At 45.7% G+C, this 25,277-nt stretch overlaps 2 protein-coding genes across 4 annotated transcripts in view; one reads left to right on the top strand and one right to left on the bottom strand.

Annotated features, from left to right (window-relative positions):
• PPIL2 (peptidylprolyl isomerase like 2) overlaps positions 1–1,186 on the top strand; it is a 30,919-nt gene extending 29,733 nt beyond the window's left edge. For both annotated transcript variants that reach the window (XR_008291757.1, XM_027049707.2), the window contains one exon: positions 56–1,186. The gene's annotated coding sequence lies outside the window, so the exon portion shown is untranslated. The remainder of the gene's footprint in view (positions 1–55) is intronic.
• YPEL1 (yippee like 1) lies at positions 834–25,216 on the bottom strand. 2 transcript variants are annotated; one of them, XM_027049709.2, is made up of 6 exons: positions 25,022–25,205; positions 20,867–21,060; positions 9,039–9,321; positions 6,219–6,262; positions 5,196–5,304; positions 834–4,004 (listed from the first exon to the last, which is right to left on the bottom strand). In XM_027049709.2, the coding sequence occupies exons 3-6, from the start codon at positions 9,153–9,155 to the stop codon at positions 3,915–3,917; spliced, it is 360 nt and encodes a 119-aa protein (XP_026905510.1). In that variant the 5' UTR covers positions 9,156–9,321; positions 20,867–21,060; positions 25,022–25,205; the 3' UTR covers positions 834–3,914. The 2 variants fall into 2 exon arrangements, with proteins under 2 accessions (XP_026905510.1, XP_026905509.1); XM_027049708.2 differs by lacking the exon at positions 20,867–21,060 and having other exon boundaries at positions 834–1,057; positions 25,022–25,216.
• Between the last annotated feature and the right edge of the window lie 61 nt (positions 25,217–25,277).

The raw sequence follows: 25,277 nt of genomic DNA, 5'->3' as shown, positions 1-25,277 counted from the left end.
AAGCCCCTTATCTCTCACCTGCATCTGTTCAAGCCCCTTGTGCATATCCACACAGGTCATATCTGTGTCACCCGCCTAAAGCTCATCAGCCTGTGGTCATCCTGCTTCAGGCCTGCCACCAGCTTTCCTCTGTGCTGAGAACAAGGCTGAGCCCCACAGGCACCCTGTGCCTCTGCAATCCCTTGCCTGTGACCATAGCTGGAACCAGGGACCTGGGCTCTAGGGAGTGACCTCTCAGCCTCTGCCTTTGGCCCTCATCCCTCTTCATGACCTCACCACTACCCTCCCAATTATTGAAGGGCTTACACTCCAGTGTTTGTGCCTGAAATGTATCCCAAGAGTCTGGTTCACCCAGGAGGAGAGGGCTGGATGCAGTGACAGCCATGTAAACGCACTTATAGGCCACTGACTAGTCGCTCGTGGACTCCGGGTACGTGGGGGTGAAGAGGGAGTCCCAGAGGGCTCCTAACCCCTCAGCGTTCAGGAGGGGGTGAGCTCAAGTTAGGTGTTCTCGGGCTACGTGCACAAGCCCAACTGGTAGGAGCCCGGTGACACAGAGCTCTAGGAGACAGTGGGCCGCATGGCCCCACATGGGACCGGAGCCGCAGCAGGGAAAGCTCTGTTGCCTTATGCCTGGACTCACTGAGGCCCGCCCAGCAAGGACCATGGGTAGTCACAGCCACATTCCCCTGTGGCCCACACCCAGGACTACCTGCCTCTCCACCTCAAGGAACAGGAGGACCCCACATGGGAGAAGCCATGGACAATGAGAACTGTGGGAATCCAGGGCCCCCAGTGCCCACAACAGGAGGTGCTACTGGGAAGGACACATCTGACATTGGAAGCTTTATTTTTGAACCTCACACGGACACAGAGGACAGAGGGCTGGACGCAGAGGCTGAAGGAGGCTTGTGCACGTGAGCTTGACAGTCCTGCTCCAAGGGGCAAACCTTCGGGCTGTTGTCCATTGGTCCGTCCCTCCAGCTGCACCCAGTGACCACATGCACCTGGCCCAAGGCATGGCCAGGCCACTCTGGCTGCAGATCCACCCAAGAGCCTTTGACAAATGAGGGTTTACATTTCTGTAGGTCATTTTGGAACTTAGTTTTCTAGGTATTAAAACCACTTGGATTTTTTAAGTACCTGGTGAAGTCATCAGGTAAATTAAAGGACTTTTGAAAAAAGATTCCCATTTCTGATTTCACGTAATATCTGACAGATGCCATCAAGAATAAGCGTTAAGGTATAAAAATACTATATATATATGTATATATAAAACAGCAACAAAACTAAACCACACTTTTAGAGTAGATGTGCTGTGCCAGAGAACACCACATAGTTTAAATGCATTTATGATCCTGGCATCACTTCCCAAACTTCAAGGAAAAAAATATTTTAAATAATTTAAATAAAAGTCACAGGATGATATTTACTGTTTAGGAATTTAAAAGGGTGGAACATTCCAACACTTTACCAGCACATCTGGTTGTGGTCTCGTGTGTGAATGTCCTTCCCTGAAGTCAGCTCACGGTCTGTTCTTTTGGTTTCAAGAGGAGCTTGGGTTTTTCAGAAGACCAACAAAAAAAGTGGTAAGGGTTTTTGTTGGTATCAATTACCAACAAAATAAAACAAGGCCTCCTAAGACCACTAGTAAAAATGTTTCAATGCCATCACAAAAGACAATACAAAAACCAAAGTGCTCAAATCGAAGGAGCAGTAAACTTGCCCAGAACATATAAAAGCTTTAAATAGAAGTTTAGTATATACAAAAATCGGTCAGAAGAATTTGAGAAGATTCTTCAGTTTACGTGGAGATCTTTCGGAGAAGTGCTCGGGAGCCCTGCCCTCAGCACCCCCAGGACCCCCATTTCCCTCATCCTCTTGGAGCCTCAGACACAGCACTGAGGCTCATGGAGGCACCAAGGCAAGAAGGGAGGTGTCCGTTTAGGTGAAGTTTTCAAAGAGGAGTACTCAACGAAGGCGTCTTTCTGTCCTTTCAAAGTTGCCACTAAGGACCAAAGCTGCAGGTGACCATGCTTCACATGCCAGCTCAAGTGCGGCGTCTTCAGGTTTCTGACCGTGGCAATGAGTGTGCCATGCGTGCAGGACTGTGCCCTGGGAGCCTGAAGGTTGTATAGCTGCACATGAACTCAAACACGGGGCTGCTCTGGGACAACCTACATCTGGGGAGAGGGGGGCGGGGGGGGGCACGCCAGCTCAGGAAGCAGCAGCCTGCTGGAGCACCTGTACACGCAGAGGCCTACACGGCTGTACAGAGATCTGCCTCCGATACTTGGAGACATGCATATACACTAGCTCGCACTCCAGTGCCCTCACCCACAGCAAGGCAGCGCCATTTCCCCACGTTCCAAGGCTTAACCCGAGAGATGGTGCCAAAAGGGAAACTAGGTGAGCAGCTGTGCCAAAACCACCCAGGGGGGCCATGGGCTCTGGGGCTCAGGAGGGCTGGAAGGAGGAAAGGGACCTCCCACTGGACTGGAAGCCGTTCTCAGCCTTCCCAGCCAGCTCACATTTGCCACGGGGCTGACCTTGTCTTTCAGACATTGGCCCGGCAGAGAAACCTCTGGGCATGCTGCCCTTCTCTCTCCCTGCCTCCCTGGGCCCTCTCTTCCTGCCCCCACCCCCAGCAATGGGGGCTCAGGGGTCTCCAGCTACACTGGAGGCCCCACCAGACCCCTGGAGCAGCTGGCCAGGCCTAGCAGCTGGAGTCAGGCTCAAACACTGAAAAACAGAACTTATTTGGGAATGATTTTTGACCTCCATGCTCTGAACATTGGCCAAAATTCTGCACAGTGCCCTCTCCCTGCAGAGGCACAGGTGGATGGTTGAGACACAGGACTTAGAAGACTGCCCAGATCCCTTCTGTATCAGTTCAAGGGACAGAACCAGTGGGGCACAGGAGACCCATATTCATTTACAAAGTTTAAATAGGTCTTAGAACTTTAACCTTTCCTGAAAAAAATGTTAAAACAATCTCCCAAATCTCAAGTTTGGAAGTTTATCCTGATCGTTCTGGCCTCTTTCATATGCAAAAGTAATTCTTTTTCTTCAAGTACATCAGAGTAGAAAAGGAAATCCGATTTTACTCGGTCCAGTGTGTTAAACTCTAACTCTGTGGACCACCCACCCTCAGCAACTGATGCAGAAGCCCCACCGCCAGGGCCCTGCCGGACTGCAGCCTAAATAGCGTGCCCCTGCAGACCCCTGGAATAGTCTTTGCTAATGCTTGCTTTCTAGATAGGGAAGCTGTTGGCTTAAATAAACAAGATGTTCCATTAGGCATATTTCTCTATTTATAGCTTATCTAAAATGTAATCAGTGGTGTCTTCTGTTTTTGAGCAAAGCTTAAAAAAGAAAAAGGTCCCTTGGCATATAGATTCATTGGCTGCTTCTGGAAGATTCTTAAATGAGCACTATGCCTTAACAGTTCATCTGCAAGAGGAACAGTCCATTTGTAGTTTCACGAATTAGGGGAAAAAAGTGGGCTATAGTACCCTCATTCCAAAAGAGAGGAATGAACTTACTCTCTAAAAAGACCCTAACCCTGTAGTCCGCAGAAATTCAGTTTGGTTTTCTATCAAACGTGAAAGAGCACAACCAAACTCTATTGTAAAGGCATAGGTTAAAAGAAGGTATTAACTAGACGGGTAAGTCATCAGTTGGTTAATTCTCTGGAACTTGAGAAGAAAAGGTCATTGAAACATTTCGGAAACAGCCATGTACATGAACAGGACAGAGGCTGAGGGGACACCTTACCACCAGAACAGCTGGGAGAGGCCAGCCTACAAGGTTCAAAGTTCAAGAAATACTGTCATCCAGGATGCTCCTAGGTTTCCGTTACATTTACAGTTTCTTTCACAAAATAGGATTCAGAAGAGAACAAAGTTTTCACTTTACTCCCAACCATTGTCTTTGATCATGTGGGCAAGCTCAATAATAAATTTTCCTTCCTTATATTTCTGACTGCTCTCAAAGGCATGTTCCTTGAAAAAGAAAAAAAAAGTAGAAAGAAGGTCTCAGGGCAGAATCGATTTCACTTTGGCTTCACTGCACGCTTGGTAAAGAAAATAAGTGGATGGTATTAAATCTCCCCAGGTGATCTGTGTGCAGTACTGACCAGGGCTGGGGCAGGGGGGCAGGGTCTGCACAAGCTCGGTGACAAGCACACCTAGACCAGGACAGGCCACTCCTACTCGTTGTGAAGTTGCCGATAAACTCACAGGGAAAGGCTAATTCAAATTTGCTACCGAGCCTCTACCATGTGCGAGGCAGTCTGGGAGGCCGAGGAGCCAGAGCCTCCTTGCAGGGACTTCGGGTAAGGGGCAAGTGAAGGCAACTATGCCAAGTGCCCTGGAGGTCATTCAAGACGTCGGAAGAAGAGAAGGCCCTTGGGTGGGCAGTGAGAGTGGAGCGGAACGGGCTGGGGGTGTGTGCAGGCCTCACCAAGCCCATCTCCATGTGTGATTGGGGAATGCAGAGAATAGGAACAATCGGGAATTACAGAAAGAGGGAGAGCAGCTGGCCCTGACCAAGATGACCAGAATCGCTGCAGAAGAGCACGTCATGAAGGCAGGTGCCAGCCACACCCAGACACGCCTCTCAGATGGCAGAGCCCAGGGTGGACGTGCACTCAATGGCCAGGGGGCACCAGGTGTGCGGGCCAGAGGGACAAATCTGGGAGTTGAAAGGAGGGGTGGGGAAAGCGGGAGCAGGGAGTGTGGGGGAGCAGAAGCTGCCCACAGGCCAAACCTCTGATGGGCAGGGGGAGGCCAGGCCTCAGTGGGCGCAGCGGAAACTTCTGAGCACCACAGACGGTTCTGCTTGACATCGCTACTGCTAAGTAATGTCAGCAGCCACCGCAGGCCTGGCCAGTCGGCGAGCATCCCCCAGACAGGTGGGACCCTCCCCTCATTCCAGGGGCCCCTCAGGGGCCTAGGTCTGCAGGGTGGGACTGTGAGGCATGGCTGTCACCCCTGCCCTGGGAGCGCAGGTGTGGGCAGGTGTGCCTATGTGATTACGTCTATCTTTAGTTGGCTCAGAATTTCTATTTTAAAACATGGATTGACACTTCCAGGGGGAGGGCTTACTCCTTCACGAATTTTGTGTCTGTTAGTAATGTGTTTTATCTGGTAATCTGTACAGTGTCCAAGAGGTTGGAATAGACAGTTACTTACATATTTCCACCCAAGCGTGGTTTTGCAGTTTTCACAGTAGATGTCTGCGACCGCGTGCAGGCCAGTAAGAAGGACCCTCTCCTCAGCGGGGCCACAGCCCACATTCACCCTACAGGGGAGGAGGCAGGAAATCGCTGGAGACCAGAGCATTTCCCCTGGCTCCCGCCTCAGGTGGTTATTTCTCCAGCTAGCTGGTTACCAAAGGCACCAGTGTTTCTTCTTAATGCCCCACCTTCCCGCCCCCTGCCCACCACCACCTTGTATGAGAAGGAACAACTGTTCATTTCCCCAGGAGAATTCCAAGATGGGCCAGGTTCCTAGGGAGGTGACAGTTCTGTGGTGCATAGCGCAGTAAAATTCAAACCCACCACAAATGGGGCACAGACCACACCACATGTGGGAGCTAGTTCCTCAGGTAAGAGCACACTCTTCCCTGAAACTCTGACTGGAGGGTACAATTCTTTAAGATCACTTAAAAACACTTGACCTGGGGTGCTTGAGTGGCTCAGTTGGTTAAGCGTCCAACTTTCGGTTTTGGCTCAGGTCATGATCCCAAGGTTGTGGGATCAAGCCCCATGACAGGCTCCGTGCTGAGTGTAGGGCCTGCTTAAGATTCTCTCTTCTCTCCCTCTCCCTGGCTCTTACGCACCCTCTCGCTCTCAAAATAAAAAAAAATAAAAAGGGGAGCCTGGGTGGCTTAGTTGGTTAAGCATCCGACTTCGGCTCAGGTCATGATCTCCCAGTTCGTGAGTTCAAGCCCTGCGTTAGGCTCTGTGCTGACAGCTCAGAGCCTGGAGCCTGCCTCAGATTCTGTGTTTCCCTCTCTTTCCACCCCTCCCTCACTTGCACTCTCTTTCAAAATTAACATTAAAAAAATTTTTTTAATGAAAATAAAAATAATTAAAAAAAAACCCTCTGGTCATTCTAGCCTTTGAGTAATTGTTTGCACGGATGTACAGAAGCAATAAATGTAACGTGACCATGAACACAGAAGGTCCACAGGCCAACGGCAGTGGTACTCACACAGAATTGAAGAGGTAGGCTCGTCCCTGACTTCCCTGAAAAGACTGCAAAGAAGAAAAAGCTGTCACATAGCTGTTGTGGTAAGATGAAAAGGGATGGTGAGTTTTGCATTTTGGAATAAAGGTGGAGACACTTTTTCAGGTCATGGCCTCAACGTGAGTGGAGGGCCAAGCTGAGGAACGGCTACCACAGGCCTCTGGGGCTCTGGACCCCACACAGGACCCGGGAGTCATAGTGCTCCCAGACCCTGGACAGACATTTCACTGGAGCAAGACCTGTGTGGTAAGCCACTGTGACTTGGGGGCTTTTTGTTACTGTGGTATAACCTAGCTTGAGGCTACCAGTGTTTTGACTGAGTTACATAGCTTTGAGGGGTGCCTGGGTGGCTGAGTCCGTTGGGCAACTGACTCTTGGTTTTGACACAGGTCATGATCTCACAGTTTGTGAGTTTGAGCTCTGCATGGGGGACGGGGAGAGGGGGTGGTGCTGTGCGTTGATAGCACGAAGCCTATTTGGGATTCTCTCTCTCCCTTTCTCTGTCCCTCCCCTACTTGCTCACATGTGTGTTCTCTCTCCCAAAATAAATAAACTTAAAAAAAAAAAAAGAAAGAAATATACAGCTTTCAGATTAAGAAGAGTTTTCAAGTGGTTTTCTAGAATAAGGAATATTACATCATGGCCAATTTAACAAATAATCATCTCATAGGCTTTCCTGCACATCCTTATCAGCCTTCAATTCAGTAGACCAATTTTCCTAATTCTCGCACCTACTCTGCAAATCCTTACTTGTTTAAACAGGGTTTGGATCAGTGATATGGTCAGATCTGAGGTTCGGGTTTAGATAGAAGTCAGACTAGAGTGCGGGCCTACAAACTTCCGTAAACGAAGCCAGCTGATAAATATTTTAGGCTTTGGGGGCCACGCAGCCTCTGTTGCAACTACTCTGGCATGATACATAAATAGACGAACATGGCTGTGATCCAATAATACTTCACAGAAAACAGGTGGTGTGCCAGATGTGGGCCACAGATAAAATCAGAGCCTTCTAACAACTAGACCTGCCTGTACCAGGAATAGCTCCCCTGGACCAAGGCATTGCTTACTAGTGACAAAGATGGCCCCAGAGGCTCGTGAACACCTGTCAAGACAATAATTCTGTCCTCATATGAACTGGATTCTGCTCTACATGGTAACTTACGGACTAACAATGTATGGAAGGAAAAGCAGCAGTTTCCTGTATCACCAGCTGAAATGCAAGGTCTGATGCCTCTTGGCAGACTGTGTGCTTGGTGCATTTAGGTTCTCAGCATGACTTTCATCCTGAGACACTCAGTTAAGGTCACGGCTGTTTCCACCTAGCAGGTCTCTACTTTCAATGTAATTTAAAAAACAGTCTTTCGGGCTCGTTGAAAGAAGCATCCCAAATTCCTTTTGGCCCACCCCATGATGGAGCCTCCAGCATGCTTCAGAACCAACACCGTGATGATGCCAACAAACACCTATGCCTTCTGAGATGGCATGGCTCAGGGAGGTCACCAAGCCACATAGCCCCATCTGACGGTCACAGAGTGGCTCTGCCTTCCACAAACTCAGACACTGTGACACACACGGAGCCTGCCTTGGAAGGCACCCAAGAAACCAGGAACCGAGGCCCTCGCATTTCTGATTTGAATCTTCTGAATGGACAAAGGAGCCACAGCAGCAAGAGCACAGGAACTCTCTGCCTCGTTTCACGGTGTTTATTTTAGATGATAAACAGAAATGAGACAACCATTCATTATCACCTAGCTAAAACACAAGTAGGCAAGCGATCTTCCTACTGACTAAAGTGTGAAGCTTAAGCAGGGATTCCTGAAAGGCCCAACTTCCTGACTTTGTTTTTGAAGGAGCATGAGGTTCACATAGCCCAAGAAGGCAAACCTGTGAGGATGGGGGGAGGTGGTGGTGACCCGCAAGGATGGGCAGGAGAGAACGGTCACAACTTCCCACCTACTACATTTGAATCGTTTTACGTGTTCACAAGTGGTTGATTATAGACCTCAGATGCTGCTAAAAAAGGGTCCAATTTAATAATAAGGAATTGGGCTGTTCTTTTCTCATCTACCAGGCTGCTCCCGGTCCTACACAGAGTGCCCAGGGCAGCTGCTGTGGCCCTGTTCAGAGTGTCCGTCCTGACGATTTTTCTAAAAGATCCTCTCTTCGGGGCGCCCGGGTGGCTCAGTTGGTTAAACGTCCAACTCTTGATTTCGGCTTAGGTCATGATCTCACAGTTTTGCGTAATCTGTGCTTATAGCACGATAGCACTTACAGCATGATCTGCACTTACATCACAGAACCTGCTTGGCATTCTCGCTCTCAAAATAAATAAAACATAAAAAAAAAAAATCCTCTTTCCCCCATTCCTCTATGATAGGCTGTTTTCTCCTTAAGCATTCTGAGTTTTTAAAATTTCTTAATTCCCTTATTAAACTCTTCCCACAGATTTGCTAGACTTCCTTTGTTCCTTTGATGTGTTTTGGTTTTACATTAACTTTACTGCTCTGACAAACTAACCTACTCCTCTTGCTTTTTGTGATTTTCTATCCCTCCAAAACCCACCCACTGCACAAACACCACGACCAACACACTAAGCACACCAACATCACAGTGCAGTCACACTCCACCATGCACGAAACTTTCATCAATGCTGCCCAGGAGTCTCTACACTTCCAGGACACAACAGACCCACAAAATCACATGATGGTTAAATATTTGTCTATGAATTAGACATCTGATCATCCTCAGGGGGATCTCATCATTTTCTGGGCACAAACCACTTGCCTTAGAGATCAGCTCATCATGATTGGCCAGGTGGGCTCTGCAGTGGACACAGCTGTACGTTCGGTGACAGTTTGGCAGATAAGCTTGGAAAGTTTTGGATTTTGTCATCTTCACCATCTCGGCAGGGCACTCCTCGCTCAGCTCAGGGCTGGCACCGGAAGAACCGCGGCTCTGCTGGGCTCTCTGACAAAAGAGACACTGAAATATGCATGCAAGAGCCGTTGTTGTTCGGAGGGCGTGTGGCACTGTCCACACAGCTGGGACGAGAGAAAAATGTCACAACCTGTCAATGAATCAAGACAAAGTAGTGGGTTATGGAGGGAACAAAATACGTCAAGGAGGCACGTTCAGGAGGTATGTGTTTTGAGGAATAGGGTGGGGGGACCAGAACTGGAAGATCTAATTCTTTAATATTATACACAAAGAATACTAATACCTCGGGGCACCTAGGTGGCTCGGTCAGTTAAGCTTCTGACTTCGGCTTAGGTCATGATCTCATGGTTTGTGGGTTCAAGTCCCATGTCAGGCTCTATGCTAACAGCTCAGAGCCTGGAGCCTGCTTTAGATTCTATATCTCCCTCTCTCTGCCCTTCCTCTGCTCATGCTCTGTCTCAAAATGAATAAAAATTTAAAAAAAAATTACATGAGTCCAGAAATAAACCCTTGTGTAGGGTCAAATGATTTTAAAACAAGGGTGCTATGATTCATTAGGGAAAGGGCAGTTTTTTCAGCAAGTGGTTCTGGGAAAACTAGATACTCACATGCAAAAGAATGAAGTTAGACCCTTATTTAACACCGCATACAAAAACTGACTCAAAAAATGGATGCCTGGGTGGCATAGTCGGTTAAGTGTCTTTGGTTTGGGTCATGATCTTATGGTTCTCGAGTTTAAGCCCTGCATTGGGCTCCCTGCTGTCAGCATGGGGCCCACTTCAAATCCTCTGTCACCACCCCCACACACACACATCTCCCCTACTTGCTGCTTCTCAAAACAACAGTGAAAAAAATTAACTCAGGATGGATCAAAGACCTAAATGTATGAATGGAAACTATAAAACTCCTAGAAGAAAATATAGGGGAAAACGCTTACAATATTGATGTGGCTTGATTTCTTGAAAAGGACAGTAAAAGCTCAGAAAAATATTTAGATCTATAGAAGGTAAAGTGGGAGAAAAATGGGGCAGAGCACCTGTAGAACACCAAGAAAAGGAAATAAAGGTCTTAGAAGTATCCAGAAGGAGAGGGAAAACTACCTTTCAACAGAACAACTTCCCAAGTAAAATAACAGAATCCAGAGGGTAGTCAGGAAAGGTAACTTTAAGGTCCTGAAAGATAATATCTGGCTATTCCAGAGTTCTATATCCAGTGAAAATATCTTTCAAGAATTCCAGAACGACATTTTCAGAAAACTATAAAGGTTGACTTCAGCAAAATACCACTAAAGGAAGTACAAGGATGTGTGTGCTTCAGACAGAAGAAAAACAATACTACCTAAACGTCAGAGTCTAAAAAAAGGAATGGTGAATAAAGAAGATGGTAAATAGGTGAGTAAAAGAACAGCAGTGTTGTTTTGTACGGCTTTAAAAAGATAGGACGGTAGGTGCGCCTGGGTGGCTCAGTCGGCTGAGCATCCGACTCTTGATTTCAGCTTAAGTCATAATCTCAGTTGTAGGATCAAGCCCCAAATCAAGCTAAATGGTAGTTTAAGGTTTCAGACTGGATAGAAGACAAAATTCATCTAAGATGCAATTTACAAGAGACATATATTTTTTTAAGTTATTTATTTATTTTGAAAGAGAGTGCAAGTGGGGGAGGGGCAGAGAAAGAGAGAGACACAGAGAGAGACTCAGAATCCGAAGCAGGCTCCAGGCTCAGAGCTGTCAGCACAGAGCCTGACGTGGGGCTCGAACTCACAAACTGTGAGATCATGACCCGAGCTGAAGTCAGACGCTTAACTGACTGAGCCACCCTGGCGCCCCTACAAGAGACATATCTTAGACATAAGGACACAGAATGGTTGAAAGATGAAGCTAGAAACTGGGTGATGGCAACACAGACATACAGTTTATAATTATTTGCTAACAATATATTTGTTTTATGTATTAAAAAAAATTTTTTTTAATGTTCAGAGAGAGACAGAGAGAGAGGGAGACAGAGAGACAGAGCATGAGTGGGTGAGGGGCAGAGAAAGGAAGACACAGAATCCAAAGCAGGCTCAAGGCTCCGAACTGCCAGCACAAAGCCTGACACGGGGCTCGAACACATGAACTGTGAGATAATGACCTGAGCGAAGTCAGGTCCTTAAGCCACCCATGTGCCCCTGTTTTGTGTATTTATTATATGCATGTGATTCACAATAAAGTAGCTAAAACAGCAAAAGGACAGGGCACCTGGCTGACTCAGTCTGTAGAGCATGCAACTCTTGATCTTAGGGTTGTGGGATCCAGCCCTGTGTTGGGTGTAGAGATTACTTAAAAAAAAAAATAAAGCAGTAAAACCTGAAATCATTGTTGCACTATATGCCAACTAACTTGGATGTAAATTAAAAAAATAAAAATTAAAAAAAAAGTGTAAATCTGACTACTTAATAACATAGCCTCAAAATATATAAATCAAACATTTATAGAACCGTAAGGAGAAACAGATAAATCTTTAATCACAGTAGGATTACTGATTATAGTATATAAAGCATAAACATGGTATACTTATTACATATGTATAGTACACTTAATATACAGTATATATAGTATAAATATACTATTTTATTCTTTTCAGTGACTGGCAGAGCAAACACAAATGAATACAGACACAGAAGATGTTCATGATGTGATGGACCAACTAGACATAAAAGACATGGAGAAAACTGTATCTAAGAACTTCAGAATCCACATTCATTTAAAGCACACAAACATTCAGAAAAGCCAAACACACAAGTCTCAACCAACTTCCAAGGATTGAAAACACAATATATTCTCTGACCACAAAACACTAAATTTAGATATCAATAAGAAAATACCACAAGAGAAAATTTTCATATGCTTAGAAATTCAGAAATGTACTACTTTCTACACAAATAAATGGAAAGATATTCTGTGCTCATGGACTGGAAGAATATTGTTAAAATGCTCATACTACCCAAAGCAATCCATAGATTCAATGCAATCCCAAACAAAATACCAATGGCATTTTTCAGAGAACTAGAACAAAGAATCCTAAAATTTGTATAAAACCACAAAAGATCCCGAACAGCCAAAGCAATCTTGAAAAAGAAGAACAAAGTTGGAGGATCACAGTCCTTAATTTCAAACTATACTACAAATGAACAGTAATCAAAACAGTATGGTACTGGCACAAAAACAGACACACAGGGGTGCCTGGGTGGCTCAGTCGGTTCAGCTTCCCACTTCAGTTCAGGTGTGATATCGCAGTTCATGAGTTCGAGCCCCACGTTGGGCTCTGTGCTGACAGCTCAGAGCCTGGAGCCTGCTTCAGATTCTGTATCTCCCTCTCTCCCTGCCCCTCCCCTGCTCACATTCTCTCTCTCAAAAATGAACATTAAAAAGATTAAATTTAAAAATATAGATTAAAAAATACAATAAATAAATAAATAAAAACAGACACACAGATCAATGAAATGAATCAAGAGCCCAGAAAAAAAACTCACACACACAGTCAATTAATTTATGACAAGGGAGGCAAGAATATACAATAAATGGTCTTTGGGAAAACTGTAGGCAGCTACGTGCAAAAAAATGAAACTGGATCACTGTCTTACATCATACACAAAAATAAATTCAAAATGGATTAAAGACTTGAATGTAAGACCAGAAAACAACAGACTCTTTGAAGAAACCAGGGACAGTAAGCTTTTTAACATCATTCTTAGCAAAATGTATTTTGGACCAGTCTCCTTAGGCAAGGGCAATAAAAGCTAAAATAAACAAATAGGATTACATCAAACTGGAAAGCTTTTCCACAGCAAAGGAAACCATCAACAAAAGGCCACCCAGGCAATGGGAGAAGATATCTACAAATCATACATCTGATAAAGGGTTAATAACCAAAATATATAAAGGACTTACACAACTTAAAAATAAACAACCTGATTAAAAATGGGCAGGAGAGGGGGGCGCCTTGGTGGCTCAGTCAGTTAAACATCCGACTTCGGCTCAGGTCATGATCTCATTGTAAGTTTGAGCCCTGCATCAGGCTCTGTGCTGACAGCTCAGAGCCTGGCCTGCTTCAGGTTCTGTGTCTCTCTCTCTGTCCCTCCCCTGCTCATGCTCTGTCACTCTGTCTCTCTCTCAAAAAAGAAATAAACATTTAAAAAATTAAAAAAAAAAATGGGCAAAGAGGGCACTTGGCTGGCTCAGTCGGTGGAGCATGCAACTCTTCATCTCAGGGTCATGAGTTTGAGTCCCATGCTGATTATGGAGCCTACTTAAAAAAATGGGCAGAGGACGTTAATAGACATTCTTCAAAAGAAGACATACAAATGGCCACCAGACACGTGAAAAGCTACTCAACATCACTCACTCATCATCAGGGAAATACAAATCAAAACTATAAGAAGCTATCACCTCACACTTGTCAGACTGGCTATTATCAACAAGACAAAAAATTAACAAGTGTTGGTGAGGATGTGGAGAAAAGGGAAGCAATGGAAGCAGCCCAATTGTCCATCGATAGATGAATGGATAAAGAAGATGTGGTGTATACACACAATGGAATACTACACAGCCATAAAAAGAATGAAATCTTACCATCTCACCATGAAATCTTACATGGATCAACATCAACAGTACTACACTAGGTGAAATAAGTCAGACAGAGAAAGACCAATACCATACAATCTCACTTATATCTAAACAAAAAAACAAAAGAAAAAACAAAAACAGACTCACAGATCCAGAAAACAAATGGTTGGTTACCAGAGGGGGCAGGCACTGGGGGAATGGGCAAAACAGGTCAAGGGGATTAAGAGGTAGGAACCTCCACTTAGAAAATAAAGATGTCATGGGGATGTAATGTACAGATAGAGAATATAGTCACTAATTCTGTAATAACTTTGAATGGGGACAGAGGATAGCTAGATTTATGGTGGGGATCATTTCATAATATATAAAATTATCCAGTCCATATGATTTACACCTGAAGCCACTAAGATATTTATTGTATGTCAATTATACTGATTTTTTTTAAAAAGTATAATCCAAAGAGAAAAAAAAGGAACATATTTCTTTATACCCATGGGTCTAAGGACAATGAAAATTAGAAGATATTTTGAATTAAACAATAAGTACTTCCTAGTATTTACAAGGAAACATAAAATTTTCTAGAAGGTAGATTAGAAAATAAGACAGGTGGAATTAATGAGCTAAACACCCATCTTTCAGATGTTAGAAAAGTGACAGAGAAACCTAAAGAAAATATATGGAAATAGTAAAAAATTCAATGCAACAGACAAGAAAAACATGGATATACAAGGATCAATGAAGCCAAAAGTTTGTTCTCAGAAAGACTAATAAAACTGATAAAGTTTTGTTCCAATGATTGGAGGGAAGGTGGGGAGTGGGGGAGAGATCAGATCAAAGCAATAACCTGGCAGAAATAGAAATGGAATATCACTTTCTTTGAGTGAGATTTATGGATGTTGTGATCAATTTAATATATTTGAAAATGCAAACCACACACATAAATTCCTGGAAGAAATACAACTGAAAAATAGGACTCAGGAAGAAAAGAGCAAACCTGAATTCAGATCTGATTAACATTAGTGAAATCAAAGTGAACACAGCTAGCTTAACTTGATACTAAACCTTGACCAGGGCAGTGAAAGAATAAAATTCACTATAATTTTCTTCTCATAAGCCAAAATGCAAACATCCTAAATCATACTACCAAACAGAATCAAATACTATTTTAAAAGGATAATAAAATACAATTAGGTTCACTTTATCACAAGAATACAAAATCATTTAACGTTAGAAAATTTAGTTAATAAAATGTACTGCCTATGGTTCCCTCAATCTGTTTATCTCAATAGATGCAGAGAAAGAATTTGACAAAATTTAACATCCATTCGCAATTTTAACATTCCATGAAGACTAAGGGACATCAGGGAACTTCCTTATCTGTTAATTTTATAGGTATCTGTTATAGATAGATTTTATAGATATCTGTTAAGATACCTATAAAGATGAAACAACCCACAGTGAACATCATGTTCAATGGTCAGACTTAGAAAACATTCTTTTTGAGATCAGGAATGAACCTCCATATCACCACTTTCATTCAGCACTTCCAGAAATCCCAGCCAGCTGGGGAAGGCAAGGCAAGAAGGCATAAAGATTAGAATGGAAAATATACACTTCTACAACAGTGTAACAACACAAAGTAAGAATAAATTCAAAGATCTGAAACACCTTTACAGAAAATAGTATACAACTTTGAGGGACAATGAGGAATATCTTAATAAATGGAGAGATACACCAAGATCAGGACTGGAAGATATTATAAACATATGAATTCTCCTCAAAGTAATTTTTATTATTTTCAAAGTTGTATTTATTTTGAGAGTGCACACACACATGCAAGCGGGGAAGGGGCAGAGGGAGGGGTGGAGAGAATCCCAAGCAGGCTCAGTGCTGTCAGCGCAGAGCCCAAAGTGGGGCTTGATCCCACGAACCAGGAGATCATGACCTGGGCCAAAGCCAAGAGTTGGATGCTCAATCTACTAAGCCACCCAGGCCATAGGCACCCCTATTTTTTTTTTAATTAAGTAGGCTTCACACCCAGCACAGAGCCCAGTGCGGGGCTTAAACTCACGACCCTGAGATCAAGACCTGAGTGAAGATCAAGAGTCAGATGCCTAACCGACTAAGCCATCCAGATGCCCCAAAGTAATTTTTAAATTAAATCCAATTCAAATAAAAATCGAGGAAGGTGTGTTGAGGGGTGTGTGTGTGTGTGCGCATGTGTGCACACACACATATGTAAGCCAGGGAGCCAGCAAGAGAGATGTAATTTTAAAACTTCTCCTAGAAGTGTCTGTAGGGGAGGGAAAAGTTTTCTCAACCCTCTTGGGGTCCCTGGCTGGGTCTAAAAATTAAACTGGCAAAAACAGATTAGCAGGAGAAAAGCACACAAATTTTATTGAATGCTTACATGTACCTGGGAGCCTTCACAGAAGAATGAAGACCCAAAGAAGTAGCGGAGCAGGGAGCTTTTCTACGTTTTAGACAAAGAAACCACTTATTTGTGAAGAACTGACAAGGCAGAGGGGTTCGGGCTAGGGGCAGACCATGGTGAAGAAATAATTAGGAAGGTGGGGTAGGTTTAACAAGGTTTGTTTACACAGAATTCTTTGCCCCAAATTCCTGGTCTCTGGTGGTAAGAATTTCCATTCTCCTGGTACAGAAGGGCACCTTTCACGTGGGAGTTTAATGACCTGTTTCAGGGAATAAAGGCAAAGGGGGAGGTCAGAGTGACCTTCCTCCTCCTGCCATTTTCTCAAATTCCTCCAGCTTAAGATATTCAATAATGACATATTTTAGGGTAATACACCCTGAGCCCCATCATGTCAAAGGTCAAATAGTGAAGACAAGGAGCTCCTGGGTGGCTCAGTAGGTTGAGGGTCTGACTTCAGCTCAGGTCATGATCTTTCAGTTCATGAGTTTGAGCCCCGTGTTGAGCTCTGTGCTGACAGCCCACTTCAGATCCTATGTCCCCCTTTCTCTCTGCCTCTCCCCTGTTCGTGCTCTTGCTGCTCTCTCTCAAAAATAAATATTAAAAAAAAAAAAAGCTTAAAAACTAGTGAGGACACTTGGACCCTCTTAAAGAGCATAAAGGAAGCATGTACTCTACCGGAGTCTGCCAGAGAGCAAGTCCTACCATTTTCTTCCTTCCTTTCTTCTTTTTTTAATGTTTATTTTTGAGTGCGAGACACAGAGTGTGAGTGGGAGAGGGGCAGAGAGAGAGACACACACAGTCTGAAGTGGGCTCCAGGCTCTGAGCCACCCAGTTGCCCCAAGTCCTGCCATTTTCCATGGTCATCAAGGCACAGGCACAGGACAGGAGAACAGGTCAATGTGACCCGAAAGAGAGCCCAGAAACAGACTTATTCATAGATGAACACCAGATATAGCAAAGTGGTATTACACCTCACTGAGAAAGAGAGGTTTCCAAAAATGGTGCTGGACATTACAGATACCCATCTACAGGAAAAGAAAAAGCTGGATCCTATTTTATACCATAAACAAAAATTAATGGTTCATCCCATTTCCCAACAGAGAAACTCAACTACAAGAATATTGTGGGGGCACCTGGGTGCTCAGTTGGTTAAGCGTCTGACTCTTGATTTAGGCTCAGGTCACGATCTCACAGTTTGTGAGATTGAGCCCCTTGTCCGGTTCTGTACTGACAGCGTGGAGCCTGCTTGTGATTCTCTTTCTCCCTCTCTGTCTGCCCCTCCCCTGCTTGCGCCCTCCCACACTCGCTCGCTCTTGCTCTCAAAATAAATAAAAAATAAACATTAAATAAAAAAAGAATATTGTGGAGGAAATTTCCACACAAGAAACACACATCCACACCTACACATCTATCCTCCAAAATGAAGCTCCATTTCTTTCTCCAAAATATGGTCTTCTCAACCAAGTGTAAAGGTAGTTCTGAAGAAGTCTGATTATATGAGATATTCCAGATCAGTGATTCCTCAAACTTTCACTTTTTCACGATATCACATTAGTCCCAATACATTTTATCAGGTTTTTTCGGTTGCCCCAAACTACTGGACACTCTATGAATTTGAACCCTGGCATCCCTTCCATCTTTGAGGGAGGTCACAGAGGTGAGTGTCAATTCAGATACCACCTGCACCGGCCCAGCTCCATCTCCTGTGTCCCCACCCAATGTCCCACACTGGCCACATAGACGAAGTCGATCCACACACACACACACATGCCCCACCCATCAGTAATGACCAATAAGGAAGGAATGAACCTGTTCTGACTTATTTTTTTTAAGTAGGCTCCACACCTGAACTCACAACCCTGAGATCAAGAGTCGCATGCTCTACCAACTAAGCCAGCCAGGTGCTTCCTGACTTTATTTCTTACCGAACTCATGTTGAATCTGTTTCAATATCTTCACCTGAGTTTTCTCTTTTTATTGAAAGGAGGCTTAAGTTTTGTCCCTTCTTTCCTTTCTTCAGACTCCCTCTGATTCTAAAAGATTCCAAAAGCACACAGTGAAGAGGCCGAGAAACAGGAATCTCAGATTATTCACAAGCTAGCTGGTCAGGTATTTCGGAGTGGCCGAAACACTGTTCCCCATGACTGGAGAACTACAGAAACTGCCCTCCAGCCTTGAAACAAGTGATTTCAGGGCGACTGGCTGGCTCAGTGGGCAGAGCATGTGACTCTTTGATCTCGGGGTCATGAGTTTGAGCCCCACGTCAGGGGGTAGAGTTTACTTGAAAACAAAAAAGTGATTTCACTTTTATTCATAAGAACGGAGGAAACCTCTCACTTTTAGCTCGCGTGCAATTCCCTTTGTATGGGACAACACCTTTCAAAGTGGCAAATTGCCAAGGGTTTTCTGTTTATTTTCTGCTCGATGGCATGGATGTGTGCCATTCCACTGCGAGCCTCCACTGGACGGCCCCCGCCCCAGGTGTCCTCTACCTGAGGAGCTGCCAGCGTCCAGAAGGTCTGCCTCTGTGGAACGGCCCTGTCACCTTTACTGAGCCTTGTCCATGCTCAGCACTCATGGCCAACCTTTGAAAGGCAGGAGTGTGGGGGTGCCTGGGTGGTTCAGTTGGTTGAGTGTCTGACTTCGGCTCAGGTCATGATCTCACAATTCGTGGGTTCGAGCCCCACACCAGACTCTGTGCTGACAGCTTGGAGCCTGCAGCCTGCTTCAGATTCTGTGTCTCCCTCTCTCTCTGCCCCTCCCCCGCTCATGCTCTGTCTCAAAAATAAATAAAACATTTTTAAAAATTTATTAAAAAAAAAAAAAGCAGGAATGTGTCTCATACACACACATTTTACCATTTTGTCCTGACCTCCACCCCTGTCACCATCCCTCAAAGGGTGTCCTGGCAGAGAAACAGCCAGGCCTGGATTCATGGTCACTGAGGGGTATGTCACACTGTTTTCAGTTGGCTTTTAAACTGGATATCCAGGGGTGCCTGAGTGGCTCAGCTGGTTAAGCATCCAACTTAGGCTCAGGTCATGATCTCATGGTTCATGAGTTTGAGACCTGCATTGGGCTCTCTGCTCTCAGCACAGAGCCCACTTCAGATCTTCTGTACCCACCCTCCTTTCCCCTTGTGTGTTCACTCTCTCTCAAAAATAAACGTTAAAGTAAATAAATAAAAAGTAAATAAGCTGGATATCCACTGTGGCACTGGGGAAATCATGGGCAAGTTTTCAGGCAACCAGTGTACAAATGGGCTTTTACAACCAGATCTACTGGCAAGTTAAGAACCACCGTGAAGTAACTAAAAGGCAAATGCATTCAGTGAATCACGTTTACTACAGGACATTGTGTTTCCCTTGGGTTTGGAGGGCAGCAACCATCCCCCCAAAAGGTATTTGTGCAGGGTAATTTCTTAGAGCAAAAACAATATTCTGGATTTCAGAAATTTCTCTCCTAAAATAATCATGTATAATTATTTTAAGAGAATGTGAATCAGGCCCATGTCCATATGGTGCCATTATCACACTTCTAAAGACAAAAATACTGAGAAATAAAGCCCCAACCAAGCAGCTCTGACATTTACAGGATGGACTGGAGGCTGCCTGAGGGCCGCAGCCTCCTTTCCCCACACCTGGGGATACCCATCCTTTCTACTACCCATGCCACCATGTTACCTCCCAGTATTACCGCTCCTGGCACATAAGCTCCAGTCCCAACCCACCACTTCCCCTGTGAGGAGGAAGGGGGGCACCAGGCAGAGAAAGCATTCAGCTAGAGTTCATGGTGAAAGTGGAACCCCAGGTGGGTGGCAGGGACATCAACATCCATCACAGAAAAGGAAACACAGGGGCTCTGAAGAGACTCCCAGCCCAAACCAGCACTATTTTAAGCTGTTGATTTCATGAGAATCAGAGAACTGGCAGCAACCCTAAAAGATGGGGGGGGGTTCTTATTAGTCCCACTGAGCAGATATGGAAACTGAGGCCCAGAGAGGTTAACCAATCTGCCAAGGTTACACAGCTAGTAAGCTGTGGATTCCAAGCCATAGTCCAAGCCCTGGACCCCTGTGCCTGAAGACACATGAACAGGTGTGAACTTCACTCATCGCTGCAAATTAAAGGCAGTCTGGTATGTCTTACAACCCAGCAGGTGGGCAAAAATTTTTTAAAAAGATACCACCAGGGCACCTGGCTGGCTCAGTCAGAAGAGCATGCGACTCGATCTCAGGGTCGTGAGTTCAAGCCCCATGTGGGATGTTGAGATTACTTAAATAAATAAAACTTAAAAAGTTGATACCACCACTGCTGAGGGCTTGTTGTAGCCACCTGGTAACACCTATCAGTACTCCTGGGCACACACCCCTAGACCTCAGGCCCATCTGGGGCATTTTACCTCCGGACTGACATGCACATGTGCAAATAACTGGATAAAGGTTGTTACAATATTTTCAACAATAACAAAACATTAGAAACCATCTCAAGTCTAACCAAAGGAGAAGGGTAAATGCGCTGATAAACATTTCCAAGGCTGGACCTCAGCTGGGGGTAGGAAGGATGGGGGAAGGCAACTTCCCTTACACTATACTTTTTGGGAACTTTTGATTTTTGACACCAAATGTATGTACTCACTGTTCAAACACACACACACAGCACGTGCATGGAAAGGCCTGGAAGGATTCACATCAATGGGCAATAGCATGAGTCTAGTTTGCCTTTGGCAGAACCAGCTTCCCTTCATACAGTCTTCCTTCTTACTTGAATTACAGGATGAAATGCTTTCCTCCACATTTCAGGAACTGCAGGCCTGGTGATCAGTGGACCCACTGGGAGAGATGAGAAGACTCCTTCAGTCCTACCGCCTATCTGGCTGCCCCCAAATAAAGCCCCCTTGGCCCTCTAGCCTCCCCCAGGCTCTGCGTCTCTGGGGGATCTGGGAAGGGGTGTCTGGGCTCTTTCAACACCCAGTGGCTAGGCGCCTCTGCTCTCCAAGCTCCAGTCCTCACTTCTCCTCCCTCCTGCCTCAAGTCCTGCCTCCATCATCTGTCTCCCACCAGACTACTGATTAATGTGCTCGCACTGAGCCCTTCTTTTCCAACAACTTGGAATACCTTCTTTTTTATTTCACCCACTGGTAACAAAGTTCCCCAGAGCCAGGGCGTTGGGACACATCCTAGCAGAGGCTACTGGTTTCCTTGCTATCAACAAGGGGGAAAGGCCAAGGCACTATCCACACACCACTGCCCTTCTCACTTGAAAGGGTGGGCTCTAGACCCAAATGCCAACAGAAGTGGGAGGACAGAGAGTATGAATCTTAACCTGTAATTATTTAATTGCATACTAAAACGAACATAATGGGGGGTGGGGTGCCTGAGTGGCTCAGTCAGTTACGCGCTCGACTTCGGCTCAGGTCATGATCTCGCAGTTTGTGAGTTCGAGCCCCAGCATGGGACTCTGCGCTACCAGCACAGAGCCTGCTTGGATCCTCTGTCTCCCTCTCTCTCTCTGCCCCTCCCTCCCCCAAATAAATAAACTTTAAAAAAAGTGTTAAAAAGAACATAATCGAACATTTGATGCCCTGTGTTGGGGCAAGAGACAGAAAAACTAGAGATGCAAAGAGCAATTAGAAGTGGGCCAGTGCTCAGGGGTGAGAGTGTGGCACCATGGGGTGAGGTCTGGAAAGAAACAGGCTGCCGGGCGGTGGTATGGGGCAGGGGGGAACCAAAGGTACAAGAGGGCTCAATTCAGACCACGCCACATATTTGGTGGCCGTGGAACCTCAAGCCAAGCTGTTACCTTATCTGTGGGTAAACTGCGATTCACAAGGAGGTCCAGAGAATTACACAAGATGTCATGTCATTGCTACAGTATGACAGAGGGTTGGCAAGGGTGTCTCCACACCTCATAAGCCCCAAGGGAATCTGGTCCTGATTGTGAGGCTCTGCAGGTGACAGATTAAGGGGCCCTTTCTTGGGTGTGGATGACAGTGGGCTGGCTCCAGGATTTCCATTTTACTATCACTAGCAGGCAGCCTTCCCAGGTGCCCCAGGGTGTCTATCACAGGAGGAATGGTGACTGCTTTTCTGAATCCAACTGGCATTGTCCTCCCCAGAACCCTCAGCCCTTGGGTCTTGGCTGTTCAGAACTTTCTCCAACCTCCCCTGAGATCCTCCTGACGAAATTTCCACCCCCTAGAGGTTTTGCTGATTAGCAGATCTAACAAACATACAACCAAATGAATCTCAAATGAAGAGCATCAGAGAATGGTTTGAAAGCACTTCTATTGCTGTTTTTTTTTTTTCAGTGTTCATATTTTCTACAACTGTAGGTAAGTTGTTAGTGAAGTTACTTCCGGTATCTTAGATCTAACAGAACATGTGGAAAAGGCAAAATCAAAGACCCAGCAGGTAGAGAACAGATGTCATTACACAGTCAGACAAGCCCTTACAAATTGAAAGGGATAGCAATAAATAGCCACAATGGGCTTAGTTAACAATAGGGGTTTCCTTGCTTATCTGTGTTTTAATCAGGGCTCCAAGGGTAACAGAATTTGTGTTATCAGGGGCGCCTGGGTGGCGCAGTCGGTTAAGCGTCCGACTTCGGCCAGGTCACGATCTCGCGGTCCGTGAGTTCGAGCCCTGCGTCGGGCTCTGGGCTGATGGCTCAGAGCCTGGAGCCTGTTTCCGATTCTGTGTCTCCCTCTCTCTCTGCCCCTCCCCCATTCATGCTCTGTCTCTCTCTGTCCCAAAAATAAATAAACGTTGAAAAAAAAAAAAAGAATTTGTGTTATTAAAGTTTAGCATAGTAGCTTCTTGAAATGCCAATTTTATATCTTCCTGGCATTAAATCCACCCAGGCAGAGTCTATTGGCAATCTGACCTTGGCATTTAAAGCATTTCCAGCAGCTGAGTATTGGTTTTGCCAGCTTTGCGCATTGGAACAGCTCTGAAGTGGTTATAGGGCCACTTCATATAGGGCTGACGTGGTTATACATGCTACCGAATAACTAAGAATACTGCTTCTTCATATTCTAGTTTTCATTTATCAGTCTCCGAGGGTTTGGAAAAATGCAGTAAAACTCTATTGGCAGTCCCATTCCCTCTCCCAGCTCATCCCTGCCCCTCAGCATAGCAGTCCTTGTGAAACTTAGAGACAAGACAATGGGCAGGAATCAAAGAATAGGCATTACAGGAACACTGCTCCCAATATAAAGGGCTTTACACATTTCAGTGCTTCAAAACCGGAAAGATCTAATGTCTGGACTTCAGTTACAAGGGTGTATCCATGTCAGTTGTTCATTTTGGCAAATGCACCACAGCATTGTAGGATAGTAACAATGGGGAACACTGGGTGTGGGGCATATTGGGGCTGTCTGTAATATCTTTGCAACTTTTATGGAAATCTAAAGTTATTCCATAACAAAAAGTTTGTTTAAAAAGCAAAGGCTATTGGGGCACCTGGCTGGCTCAGTCAGCGGAGCATGCAACTCTTGATCTTGGGATTGTGAGTTTGAGCCCCATGTTGGGTACAGAGATTCCTTAAAGATGAAATCTTTGAGGCCACTATTCAGATTGGTAATTAAGATCAGTTTTTTTTTGTTTTTTTTTATGTGCCCAATACAGGCCAGACCCTGTGCTGTAGGTCCATGGTAGGATATGATTTTGCCCCCGTGCTACCGTGGAGAGGTTCCTACGAGAAGGAAACACTCTAACCCTGGGAGGTGTAAGAGTCTAGGAGAGCCCTCAGTATTAGCATTCCTCAATTATGCCACTACTGCCACCCAAGAGCTCAGGGCCAGAAGTAGGGGAGAACAAGTGCAGGATTACTAAACTCAAAACCAGCATCAAACACAGCTCCTGGCATGGAGCAGGGACTCAGCAAACCTTTGTCACACCTACTAGATGGGAGCAGAGGTTGGAGGGTGCATGGGTGTGGGAGAGGGGCAGCTGGCTCAGATGAAACACCTGAAAGTGTTCCCTAGAGGAGGTAAGCCTCCTCTTGAGGCTTGGGTAGGAGTTTAGGAGTGAGGTGGGTGGAAAGAAGAATATTCTTGGCAAAAGAAACAACAGGTCAAAGTGTGTACGTTCTGACTACAAAGAAGAAAAAATGCAAGTGAACAGAAAAAGCTTGGGGGTGGGAAAACTGGGGTCTTCCAAAGTCATTATCTACCCAAAATGAAATTACAGCTCCCCCACCCCCACCCCTCCCTCCTGGAACATAGCGCATTATTTGGACATCAAAGATGTCAGAGGCAGGCCTGGGGGAGGGGGACCCTACTTAGCAGGTTTCCCAAGCTAAGGCTTTTGCAAGCTCTGCTTTACTAAAATCCGAGTGCCACAAGCGGGGAACTGATACGGAGGACAATTCATTTTAGTCACGATCTTTATGTGGGCAACTTGAAAACACCCCCTCCCCTTTAATAAGCATTCCTAGGAGACCTCTTTTGTCCTCATTTCCCTCACCAGTCACAACATTTTTTTTTTTTAAGAGGGACAAGCCTATTACACACCAGGCATCTAGTTCATTCTGTTAATTTTTTCGTGGCCGAAATGGGAAGGAGACGTGGGGGGGGGGGGGGAGAGACAGGGGGACAAAATCAAAGATTAGGCTTTGTGGTCTGTTCCAACACGGAGCCAAATAGCAAATTAAAACATCCACAGGTGCAGCCCGCTAGCGCCCCGCCCGCCAGCCCGGACGCCCAACAGGTGCCTCCGGGCCCCGCCCGAAGCCGCAGGTCGCCACAAAGTAGCCGCCCGCTCAACAGCGTCCAGGCCCGCCCGTACTCACGGCCGCTCGGCGGTCCGCGCCCCGGCCCGCAGCGCCCATCCGGCCCGGGCCCCGGTCAGCGCGGGCTCGGCTCTCAGGCGGCCCCGGCGCTGCCCGGGACGCGCTGCGGCCGTTGGCGCCTCGGCAGGGCGCGAGGCATCCTCCCGCCGCCGCCCCGCGGGCCGCCTGCCCTTTGTTTTGGAGCCACGGCCCGGCCGCGCCGCCGTTAACGGCCTCGGAACGCGGCGCCGGCCAATCAGCGCGCTGCAGCGCCCGC

This window comes from Acinonyx jubatus, chromosome D3 (genome assembly GCF_027475565.1).
Source record: "Acinonyx jubatus isolate Ajub_Pintada_27869175 chromosome D3, VMU_Ajub_asm_v1.0, whole genome shotgun sequence".
Taxonomy (NCBI): Eukaryota; Metazoa; Chordata; class Mammalia; order Carnivora; family Felidae; genus Acinonyx; species Acinonyx jubatus.
Note: the sequence above shows the minus strand (reverse complement) of the source record. Positions and strands in the feature narration are given on the sequence as shown.

Coding starts and splice junctions, on each gene's coding strand:
- YPEL1 (XM_027049708.2), bottom strand. CDS start 9,155: ATGGTGAAGATGACAAAATCCAAAACTTTCCAAGCTTATCTGCCAAAC. Junction 6,263..9,038: donor ATGATGAGCTGATCTCTAAG/GCAAGTGGTTTG, acceptor TCTTCTTTGCAG/TCTTTTCAGGGAAGTCAGGG. Junction 1,058..5,195: donor CCACGCTTGGGTGGAAATAT/GTAAGTAACTGT, acceptor CATTTGTCAAAG/GCTCTTGGGTGGATCTGCAG.